General features: G+C 47.4%; 1 protein-coding gene and 1 long non-coding RNA gene across 4 annotated transcripts in view; one reads left to right on the forward strand and one right to left on the reverse strand.

Annotated features, from left to right (window-relative positions):
* f13a1b (coagulation factor XIII, A1 polypeptide b) overlaps positions 1 to 5,314 on the reverse strand; it is a 12,649-nt gene extending 7,335 nt beyond the window's left edge. Inside the window, exons 1-5 of one of the 3 annotated variants that reach the window (XM_030338516.1) lie at positions 5,057 to 5,314; positions 2,853 to 3,094; positions 2,032 to 2,220; positions 641 to 889; positions 119 to 237 (exon numbers count right to left, since the gene is read on the reverse strand). In XM_030338516.1, the coding sequence (XP_030194376.1) occupies positions 119 to 237; positions 641 to 889; positions 2,032 to 2,220; positions 2,853 to 3,057 (762 nt within the window). In that variant the 5' untranslated portion in view covers positions 3,058 to 3,094; positions 5,057 to 5,314. Of the gene's footprint in view, positions 1 to 118; positions 238 to 640; positions 890 to 2,031; positions 2,221 to 2,852; positions 3,095 to 3,918; positions 3,941 to 5,056 lie in introns of those variants that run through there. The other 2 variants (XM_030338518.1, XM_030338517.1) reach the window with 2 other exon arrangements.
* Positions 5,315 to 6,350: 1,036 nt separating this feature from the next.
* Positions 6,351 to 10,060, forward strand: LOC115529048 (uncharacterized). The gene is made up of 3 exons (XR_003973446.1): positions 6,351 to 6,826; positions 7,709 to 7,822; positions 8,743 to 10,060. It is a non-coding gene; the product is annotated as an uncharacterized LOC115529048 (long non-coding RNA).
* Positions 10,061 to 12,244: the final 2,184 nt, after the last annotated feature.

Consider the following 12,244-nt stretch of genomic DNA (forward strand, 5'->3'; position numbering starts at 1 on the left):
CACCGTTACTAAACTAAGACCGGATGAGTAGAGAAAAGTGGTTTGGATCCGTTTTTTTTTGCCTTTCTCTGACAGTTTGTGAACCTTCCGCTCTGCTCTGAACTCAAGTTTCCCTCACCTGGCCAAAGTTCCAGTTGCGCTCGGCGATGTCGTCCCAGGTGCCGTGGTAGATGACCCCTGACTCGTTGAGCACGCACTCATCCCTCTCCTCCTCGTCTTCCAGGAACACCACATCCTCTGGGAGGGACCAGGAGGAATCATGGGAGATGGAGTTCAAATCGACCCAACAGCTTTGCGTCAGTCTGTCAGCCAATCAATCCTTCCATGCATCGATCCATCCATCATTCATACATCCATCATCAATCATCTATCATCCATCCATATATCATCCATCCATCATCCATCCATCATCTATCATTCAGCCATCCATCCATAATCCAACCATATATTATCCAGCCATCATCTATCCATCCATCCATCATCCATCCATCATCTATCCATCCATCCATCATCCATCCATCATCTATCCATCGATCCATCATCCATCCATCATCTATCCATCCATCCATCATCCATCAATCATCCATCCATCATCCATCAATCATCCATTCCTCATCAATCATCCCTCCCTCCCTCCTACCCTTCACCCAGGGGTTGTACAGGATGTAGAGGTCGCGGCTGACGTCCGTACAGGTCCTGCGGATGCCGTAGGGTGTCACCACGGCGACGTACAGGCGGTAGCGCCCGACGATGGCGTCGGCGGTGGGTGTGATCCCCATGGTGACCTCGGGGCCGGCGGCCACCACCACGCGGCCCGCCCAAGGGCTCTGCCGCTCCGGGGTGGGGAACACCGGCATGTAGGTCCTCTTGCTGAACTGGGGGCTGGGGCCTGGGGAGGACGGTGGGGAAGGAGGGGACGAGCGGTCAGCCAATCACAAGGGAGGCATGTGGTGGAGGATTAGCACAGTTGGGGAGAAGCAGTGGCTTCACCAAATCAATTACCGTACTTTCCGCACTACAAGGCGCACCGGAGTATAAGCCGCAGCAGCTAAATTGAATGATGTGTACATATATAAGACGCACTGGAGCCAGCCGCTTAAAGGTGGGGGGGCGCGGACCGGTCATAGTGCCCATAGAGTTAAAGTTGGTGGACTGTAACCTGTAAAATCCATAGATTTAGGAGGTCCCCTAGTGGCCGTTAGCTATGCAAATCCATAGATTAGCCTCACCGTTGTATAAACCGCAGAATCAAAAAATGGGAAAAAGGCGCGGTTTATAGTTTGAAAATTACGCTATATGCAGTCTTTTTCTTTTATTAGGTCGAATCGACTAACGATAGTGTAAACATTCATGGACATTTTTCCATGTTTTTATTGTTTTTTTTGACGAGTTCCCCAAAATAGATGGAGGTGGAATTATGCAGTAATCCCCCCAACGTTCGCAAACGTCAGATGTCAAAATCCCACGGCATTCCCTCGTGCAATTGTACTGACCTAGCAGTACGTCACATTAGCGTTGCAGGCTTACGTTTTTTAGCACTAGTCTGACAGTTAGCCCTGTGCTGACAGGGGAACTCTGTACCAAGGCTCACCCTTTACTCAACTGTGGTGTGGCCCATCCGTTTATGGTCTACTGCAGCACATCACAAAGCCAACCTGAATATTATTATAATATTATCACCCGAATATATTATACTGTATATACTAGGTTATTAGCAATGCTTCACGCACAGCAGATTGTCAAAAAAGTAGCAAATACTTGCAACTACAAATCTGACAAGAAATTTCCTTATTTGGCAAATAATGGAGCGAAACCTCTCATTACGTCGCGTACTTCATCGCTTACAAACTAAATCCTATAAATGCTACCAAATTATATTCGCAATCTTAATCAGGATTACATATTACGGAAAGGGGGTGGACAGATTATGTCCGTCACCAACCAGGGCCGTTTCAGGGCCCCGGTCCACGGGTTGGGAACCACCATTGCGCTGGACTCTCTAACTGCACTGTTATGTCCCGCCACACTCACCAATGCCAAACTCCACAGCGAACTTGTCCTTGTCGGCGTCGTAGGGCCGGTTGAAGGTGATCTTGACCTGGAACTCCTGGCCCCTGCGAACGATCAGGAAGTTGGTGTTGAAGCGGTCCGTGTGGTGCTGCTGGTGGTTGATCTCGGCCCGGTTCTTCATCATGTCCACCTTTGAGATGTCCAGGTACTCTGCGGTGGAAACATGCAGAAAAAAATACGGCTTTGTGTGACTGGGGGCATTGTTGACGGTGTAGGCAGCGGATGTAGTGGTGGTACGGGTGGTGGCGGTGTCAGGTGGGGATGACGGTGTCAAAATTCATTAATTGCACAGCCCTAGGTAGTTGGAGTGTGTTGGAGATGTTTGGGAGGACGGGCAATTGGCGGCCTTTCCTTTCCTTTGTAAAGAACCGTTATCCTTTTGGGTCAATGCCCTTCAATCTGCTCTCTCCAGACGGTTTTGTTTGTGTCTGTGTATTTTTAAACAGCTCAATCCCCTATCCTCGGGGGAGGTCAGTCATGTGTCAGAGAAGGGGGCCCGTCGACGTCTCCAGGGCTTATCGGCCGAGGACCGGACGGCACATGGACTTATCTCTGGTGAAGCAGGGCGTCTGTCAGCTCCTAACTATCTGGCTACTTCTCCTTCTCTGTACTTTCGTTCTACTAATAACCACTTCCCGTATATGCAGATAACTTTCCCTTTTTTAAATTGCAAACGTTTGCAAATTTGCACACACACACACACACACACACACACACACACACACACACACACACACACACACACACACACACCACACACACACCCAGACAGACGGACTCACCAGCCAGCGACGGGAAGCCCCTCGGCCCCGGAGCCCCGAAAGGCTCAAACTCGGGGAGCTCCTCCGTGTCCTCGTTGGAGCTGGCGACGGGGGCAGCCACGCGGCCGTGGTGCGTCACCTTGGGAGGGGCGCCGCCCGGAGGGGCCGGGGGCGGGGCCGAGCTGGGGACCACGACGGGGGGCACGGCGGCGTCTGCGTCTGCCATGGCGGGCGTTAGCTGGAGATCAGGCCTGGAACGTTCCCTGACCAAAACAAAACCAGCGGCCAAATGTGTGAACATTGTGCATGTGTGTGTGTGTGTGTGTGTGTGTGTGTGTGTGTGTGTGTGTGTGTGTGTGTGTGTGTGTGTGTGTTTTGAAATGGTGGACACCATCCCATAATAAGGGAGTCAACATAGAATCCAATTTTAAATCAAAAAGGTAAATTATTTGATGTAAAAGAAACAAGGCGAAGCAAATGTCTAGGGACAATTGAATCTCACCTCCAAGGTACAAAGTACAAGTGGCAAAGTACAAATGTGACCAAACAAAGCAGCAGCCTGCCTGCATCACCCAAAATGGTGCCCCCTGAAAAAGAGTATTGTGTGTGTGCACGTCGCTCTATTGAAATGAGCGACTTGGCGTGCTTTATGGTAGGTGGCTGCTTGACCTTGCGAGGCTGTGAGGAAGACTCGATGAAAGCTGTATGCAAAAAACCATCTGCTTTAGGTTTGCACACAAAGCAAAAATGCCTTTGAGCATCGCCTGCGTGTGCGCATGCACATGTGCTGTCATTTATACAACAGGAATATTATTCAAGAACTCGTCTGTGATATAAACAAAATCACACCAAAACAATGTGGTTAATTATGGAATAGCCAGATGTTTGTTTGGTTCTTATCTCAAGTATGCAAACAGACTGATCTTTTCTAGAGCCGTGGAACATTTTTATTAGCCTTCAACAACTTATAAATTGGGATGTTAAAAGTGTTTGGCAGTGGTTGTATTCACAGTGCGAATGGCATTCATTTTCTGTGACTTTTTTTGGTATTTACAATGTAATTAATGTAATTGTAAAATCTCAGTACAATCTGTGGAGCGATGTGATGATGTCACCGCCTTCTCCCTGCCGTCAGCCCCGTTGTTGTTTGTGCCGCAGGCGGGGCTGGGTCGACCTGATGGGAAACACCTGAAGCTGGGCGTGGCTATTAAAACGTTGAGCTTACCCCAAAATAAACACAACGTACACTACACTAACGTGACAAGTGACAAGTCGAGGCTTGAACGAGTTGCATACACACACACACGCTCACACTTACACACTCAAACAAACGCACACACACACCTTGAAAAAAACGATATGCACATACTCGAAACCGATATGCACATACACACACAAAACCAATATGCACATACATAAACACACACGTAAAAAAAAAATGCACACAACATACAAGTGGCACACAAAAGGACAAACACACACACGCACGCACCACTGTATTTTCAGAGGAACCAGTCTTTCCTTTTCATGGTCATGTAACTCAAGAATCAAAACTATTTTACGTGTTTTATTATGCATCTTAAACGATGGCGATGGTGTTGCTTGTATACCCGGAATATTGTCAAAAAGCAGTGCCCTGAACAGAACATCTCAGATTCTCCCGGTACCACAGACCAGTGGAAAGATGACTTCATCTATAGGTATTCCCACTCCTGTCCTTCAGTTGAACAGATTCAACTGAACTGGACTGAACACATTCAGAACAACGGTCAATTGTCATACAAAAGGGATTGGCATCGTATATTCTTGCAGAATCAAATAAACACAGACGTTGATGGGGAATGTTTTGAAGAACAGCTGTCAAGCAGCTGGCCCTCATGATTCTGCTTCTGAGAGTAAAGAAGAAGTGGTATTTTTTACTGGCTTTTCCCTGATCATTTACAAACTCTTTCTATTGTCGAGTCGGGTAATAATGTCCTGTTATGTAATAACGGGACTTTAATTTTTTTGGTGAAAAGGCTTCGGTCTAGTTTCTTTGCCCTTTGAATTTGCAAGAGGCAAAGAGACGCACGCCGGTTAAGGCAGATCTTCTCAAACGTACTTCACATAACCGTCTTTCCACTAAGGGAAAGTGTCAATAAAATTTGACAAAACTGAACTAAAACGAAAACTCTAAAAATGTTGAACGAACAATGAAATTCAGAGTAAGTGTTGTGGATTCTCACCGACACTCGCTGTGACAGAGGGGTGGAGAAGGAGTCCTGGTGGATCCTCTGGATGCTGGGGGAGAGGCTCAGTCTGAACACCACCTCTGCTTCCACTTATATACACAGGAGGAGTGAGCTAGCCCCTGTCCCTGAGTGTGTGTGTGTGTGTGTGTGTGTGTGTGTGTGTGTGTGTGTGTGTGTGTGTGTGTGTGTGTGTGTGTGTGTGTGTGTGTGTGTGTGTGTGTGTGTGTGTGTGTGTGCATGTGCTCTGGGGTAAATACATGTGGGATGGGCTTAGTTAGTGTGAGATGGGTATGTGCAAGAACGTTAACATTTATGAGTTTATGCGTGTGTGCACAAACATGCATGTATTTTGTTGCATGTGTGTGTGTCTGTGTGTGTGTGTGTGTGTGTGTGTGTGTGTGTGTGTGTGTGTGTGTGTGTGTGTGTGATTGCGTGTGTGTGCGCATGTCGGTCTGAGGTAGGAGGTAGGTGGGGAATCTACCGTCTCTATATAAGAGCTAAAAGCGACCCTTTGCAGTGATTCACATGTAATCAGCTGCAATGACCACTCTGTCTCTGCAGCACTAAGCAGTAGAGTTAAACCTGTGCAATGTGTCACTTTTATACCCCCGCTACTCCATTAAAAAATATCGTAAAAAGTTTCTCAAGAATAAAACATGCCCGTCCACGAGTCAATCCGTCCAGGGAATCTTAATTTATAAATCGGTTAATTCTTGTCGGCCTTTGCCCTTTATAGTATGAAAAGGGTTTAGCTGTAGCTGTTACTATTGGGAAAACATACATACTGCAGGTTTAATCTGTAATCCATCCCCAACATTTACAAATAGAACACGAACAATGTACCATCGCCATGGAAATAATCATTGGTCACATAACAGTTTGTCACATACGCTATAATAATAAATGGTGTGAAACCAACATCAGCAATATGTTCCTTTCAAAACAAGGGATTGGTTGTATGATCTACACACACAGAAAAAAATGAGCTCATTTTCATGATTCACTCCTTCCTACGAAAACTACCTTTGCACGAATGTGTGTGTTTTTGTTAATGTGTGTTGCTTCATGAGTGTGTTACTCTGCCTATGTTTGTTGGGAGTGTGTGTGCATGCATGTGCATGTCTGTTTGTTAACGTGTGTGTGTGTGTGTGTGTGTGTGTGTGTGTGTGTGAGTGTGTGTGTGCGTTGGTTCATGTGTGTGTGTTACTCTGCCTATGTTTGTTGGGAGTGTGTGAGCATGCATGTGCACGTGTGTGTGCACGTACACGTGCTCCTCTCCAATACGTGGTCAGGCCACCGCTGGGCTGTTGGCAGGCGGCTGCTTGCGGGATCACTCCTGCCACGCTGGCCACAGCCCCCCTGGTGAAGGGAGTCTGGCGGACAGCACAGTGCAGGGATTGTTGTGGCAACCCCTCGCCTTGCAGAACGTAGGGCTACACCCCGGAGGAGAGGGGGGCGCGCTATTACGCAATGAAACTGGATTTTAAACCGGCCATGCAGCGAAAAAGGGTTGAAAGCTTTGTGCGAATTCAGCCTGTATTCCCGATAGTTTTGATCAATGGAAACGTCTTATTGATCACGATGGTTGCCGTTTTTGTCAGCGTTACAGAAATGAAAGTATAATGTGGACATGTGAGGGTTCTTGCCAAACCGGTTTTGGAACATTGTGCTCCTCACAAGGGTCCCGTTCTTCTCGTGACGACGCAGTGCCTCCTAAAAAGTTACTTTGCCGTCCCGAGAACAAGAGTCCCCGACACTGAGGGGGTACGTGAACCCCGTGAGGTGTGTGGATGTTGATGTGGATAAATTCATTAATGTTCAAACTCAAGCCAAAACAGGTTGTTTCACCTCACCTTTACAAAGATGTACACCTTGTGTATTGAAATAAGGGGTCTGTAACAAAGGCTTGGTCGTGTTCTCTACAAACAAAATGCTAACACGTCAGTGCACCACTAGACATCATTGACATAACTCTTTCCGATGGTGTCAGATGGTGTCACAAGTCAAGGGAAATCTTTTTCCATTGACTGGTTTCAATCCGCTTGTTTGAGTCCCTTTTCATGCATTCAGCCCCGCAGTGGAGCTGACAGTGTTGCAACAGCTGCTGAAATATGCAACACAAAAAACATGTCACTTCCTGTGCTATAGTGTTACTTCCTATGCATCTCCTTCTCTGTCTCTTTCGCATTGAACTTTTTCTCAAAATGTACACCCTGCAAAAACAACACATTTCCAACCGAACGATGTTCTGAAATGTGAATAGCCGTTCACCATAAAATACACGATGTCCCTGCTGTGCTGTCTGAGTCATGTTATTCCAGGGCAACAAAATGATTACGCTCCCTTAACCACAGGGGGATCGCTCAAATGCTGCCCACCGGGCCTTGGACATGACACAGGAACCTGGTGGGCTGCATGTCAGTGAATGAATCAACAAGGCTCATCTGCATGAAGGCCGTCATGTGTTGGCATCGATCATCGTCCATTGATGTGTGTGTCAAAGTGTTTGCCTGAAAGTGTATGAAAGACTGCACAGACCAAGGTTTAGTCTTCCTGTTGTCGTGAAGATTTGTAAAAAATAACTGGTGTTTTTCTTCACACACACACACTTTCATTAACGTACGATGCAATCGTTGTGCTCCTTAGACGCAAAAAGGAACAAGTGACCCAGAAAGAGGAAGAGGAGGGGGACAAGCCGGAGGAAGAGCGAGGCAGATGGATGCTGAGGGTGCAGCAGTTCAGCCGATGACTCAAACACACGTGAGGATTTTTCCTTTGTTCGGTGCTTCTCCTTTTTGTATCACTGCTCATGGCCATTTAAAGGCCCACTATGCAAGATTTTTTGCTAAAATTACATTAATTATATAGGTTGAGAGTTATTATGATGGTTCTACAACCATTTCTGGGTCGTTTGGAGGGTGTTTCATTGCCCCTTGTCGCTTCTCCAAGGAAAAAGCGAATATGCATCGAAAATGTAGTCAGATTGTAGTTTCGAAAATGTTTTACGGCACAGACACACCCCCAAACGTGGCACCGGCTAGATATAAACAGCCAGTTGCGAGGCAATTGTTGCATTCATCATGGATCAATCGACTGATAAGGGACCCAAGAGGCGACTGTCGGTGCTAACGTTATGTATTATGTTGGCCAACACTCTTACACTGATTGTTCTGTTCAACCAAAGATAAAACAATTATAATCTAGGATATAAATTCTCCCCGTGAACTATAAAAAAGGATGGATTTATGTTTATTGCAATTCAAATGCACCATTTTAAAAATGTATAACCTTGTCTTAACTTTATGAACATCTACTTCGGACATGGCTGCACGCATTCGCCGGCTTCTTTGAAAACAAATGCACATGGCTAGCGTAGAAGTGCATGGGGAAGGGTCGTCAACGAGTTCTTACGACAGTGTTGTAAATTAACTACTACGAAGCTGTTAGGGGGCGCTGTGTAGAGAAAAGTGCGTGCGCAAACCAAGAAACAGCGAAGAAATGGCCGATCCTGCATAGTGGGCCTTTTTAAGCTAAGAACATCTCTACTTTCAATGTACTCATGAAGGACTTAAGTTGATTCAACTTAAGTTGACTTAAGTTATGACATTGAGTGGAGTTTCATAGTCCTTGCTGTAAATGATTCCAACTGGCCCAGCGTCTCCCTCTGTCCTTCCTTCTAGGCGAGAGCGGCAAGGAGAGCCCGGAGCCCCGCCGACCCCCCTCCTTCCCCCGGACACAGCACCGCCTCCCCGAGCCACGGCTGCTCCTCCCGGGGGAGAGCGTGAGACGGGAAAGAGCGCTGTCGGGAACGCCATCCTGGGGGGCCCTCGGGAACGCCACCCTGGGCAGAAGGAGCTGAACGACCACGGCCTGGACCTTCAAACCAAAGTCTCCGGGAGCTCAAGGCCGGGGGGGGAGGGGGGGGAGCTAGAAGGTAAAGAGGAGCGCCTCGGGGAACGGGAACAGGAGCGTCTCGGCTGGGGCGCGGATTTAGAGACGCATGGTCAGACGATGAGTGACAAGCGGAAGCAACTCCAAGGCATTGCCCGCAGTATATCTCAAGCCCAGGAGGGGTTACATGGCCGAGAAAGGCATCTGAAGGAGATGAACGACGAGCAGGAAGGCCTTGAATCAGGGCAAATGGCGACCGGCTATTGTGAAGGAGACGGGGATGACTGCGTCAGCCAAAGATCATACAACACAACACGCAGCGGAAGACCCACTAGATGCCAATCCCAGTGGATGGTCAGGAAGAGGAAGGAGGAGGAAGAGGAGGAGAAGAGGTTGATGGGGATCAGATAGAGGGAGGATCAAAGGGAAGAAACAGCTCTGTCAGCCCCCGAGAACAGAAGACAAAACAAAAACTGGGGGAGGGAGGAGCAGGGCCCGCCGGAGGGAAAGGAAGGGGGGGGGTGTCTGTGTATGTGTGTTGACCCTCCTGGGGGGGGGGGGGAAGGTCAAGGAGGCCGAGTCCGAGCTCAGGGTGCTGGTGCTGGGGGAGTCTCCTTGCCCCTTGGCACTCGACAGGGACCACCGCGTCAAGATCGGCAGGCGCCGCGTGACGCTACGGCAACGGGAGCGGGTTCTCGGGGGCGTTTTCCGGGGACCGGCCCCCCAAGGTGGTGCCGCCAGGGGCTTACAGATCGCGGCCCACTGACGTGGGGGCGCACCGTCCTGCTGCTGGCGTGGGGCGGGGCTTATGTCCTGCCCCAACGTGGAGGAAGAGGGGGCGGAGCAACACCTCCTTGGGTACGGGGACCAGGCGGGGATGGTTGAACGGTGCGGGCCGTGGTAGCACGTGATGTGCGACGGCCGAGGACACGGGTCTCTGGTGGAGTCACTGTTCGAGAAGATGGAGGAAGTGGTGGCGTTGAATGAGTGTGTGGGCAGGATGTGATTGGTGGAGGACTGTAGTTTATAGAGGAGAGGTGGTGGGTGGAGGACTGTAGTTTATAGAGGAGAGGTGGTGGGTGGAGGACTGTAGTTTATAGAGGAGAGGTGGTGGGTGGAGGACTGCAGTTTATAGAGGAGAGGTGGTGGGTGGAGGACTGTAGTTTATAGAGGAGAGGTGGTGGGTGGAGGACAGCGGTTTATAGAGGAGAGGTGGTGGGTGGAGGACTGTAGTTTATAGAGGAGAGGTGATGGTTGGAGATCTGTAGTTTATAGAGGTGATGGTTGATGTATTGAAGCACATGCACAGTAGAGGAAGAACTGTTATTTTTCTATTTTGTGTCCTCCATCAATTTATTTGCATTCATTCCAAACCCTTTATCATATTATTCAAGTAACAATATTAAAACACTTCAAATAATAACGATGGATATCTCTGTTATGTTTTCATTCAAAGTCGCCTTCTGTCCACCAGATGGCGGTGTTGCTTGACTCAAGTTTATTTTCCTACCACTACAGCTTTTTTATTTTTATGTTGTCAAACTGTTTATCGTGAAGGGTATACTGAGGCTTCTGCCAAATGTCCCCATACTGCTCTCTTTTATGTGTGTAACCATAGTTATTTTACATGGATGTGTGTGCAGGGGCCCCTGAACTAAAACTCCACGCCAGCTCGCTATTAGGACCCCAGGGGGGCCTCCCGCCCGCTGAGAGGGCCCCGCTTCAACAAGTTAATTATGATTCTTGATGAGGGCACTGTGTCTTCCTCAAATGGAAATTGCTGACAGTCGACCAATCAGCAGGCCCATCGCATGGCAACTACTACTCAGCGAACGAGCCAATCGGCAGATAGTAATTACAGAGCTGGGACTATTGTGCTCCATATCTTACATGACAGCAGACCGTTTCGGGAAGCTGTTGTTAAAAAAAAAAAAACGTCTGTGGAAACTAGGCCACCATTCAAAGCGACGGATGCGCCAAAGAAAGTGTCTGCATTTATCATCTCTGCAGGAGGGCGGCAGTGATTTTTCACAATATTTGATGGAAACAAATAAGGTTGTCAAGCCACAAAGGACGGCGATGATTGTGGGCCTTAAGTTGCGTTTTAAATCATTCCCTCTCACAATAAAAAGTCCACCACAGATATTATCTTGAGTTGTGTACTTAGAGGACTTTACTCACAAAGACAAACGATTATTATCTGCAGCTTTATATCCACTGCCAGATCATGCATCCTAGTTGCTCTTGCTTATAGTTGTAAAAAATATTCCTTTCAAGAGATACTGAACGATTACCTCCAAATTGTTGGGATGTGAACATGGATCGGTAGGCCTACACGGGTGGCATGTATTCTTCTCATGTTCAAAGCAAGGCGGTGAACAACATAAATAGGATCATTTATTATTGGGTATGGTAATCGCCAACATTACATGACTGTATTTTAAAACCTAACCACACATAAATGCAGATAGACCTCAAAGCAGGTTCTGCGCACCGGGGATCCCATTAGCCTCCCTACCTAGGCCCTATACCTGGGGTCAGTGGTGCTACTAGGGCCCAGCCAGTATAACGGAGGGGACAACAGAGGTTTTTGTTGCACGTTACTGCCTGATTTCTGTTCCTCCGTATTTTGATGTCTTTGTGATGCATGACAAGGGGATGACTTGAAGCAGGCAAGAAATTGGGATTTTTGTGTATTTTCACAAACTAGGTGTAGTATCCATTTTGGATTTGGGCAGCGTCATTTTAAGGACGGGACTGTTAGAAATACGCTCATAGAGCTGGTTGGCCTATTCTATCTGTTCAAGGTCTTTGTAGTGAAATACCTCAACCTCAACAAGGGTTGATACTTTCTTTGTGACTGGCTGAATGAACAAAAAAACAAACAAGACAAAACAACGAATTCATCACCAATCCAAGACAGAGCCACAAATGAAAGAACTATGAAATGATTAACGAATGAAAAGACGGCATTTTTTTACGGAGCAACAGTTGGAATTAAGTTGTAAATCAACCCACTAAGACTAATTCACCTTCATTTCAAACCTATTTCTAGGATAAGGCTCTTTTGACTATCAAAACACACAGGAAACATCCCATTCAATCACAGCCGCCGATGACAGATACGCAATTACCATGCAGCGCCGAATCCAGCTTAATGGTCTGGCAGATTTCTATTAAGGCCTGTGCACTCACATTTGAATAATGGAACAATGTTTTATTTTATTTGCGGGTACTTGACCCAGGAAAGAAAATACATTCAGCCATAACACATACTTAGTATTTGAGTGT

The sequence above is a fragment of the Gadus morhua genome, chromosome 17 (genome assembly GCF_902167405.1).
Source record: "Gadus morhua chromosome 17, gadMor3.0, whole genome shotgun sequence".
Classification (NCBI taxonomy): domain Eukaryota; kingdom Metazoa; phylum Chordata; class Actinopteri; order Gadiformes; family Gadidae; genus Gadus; species Gadus morhua.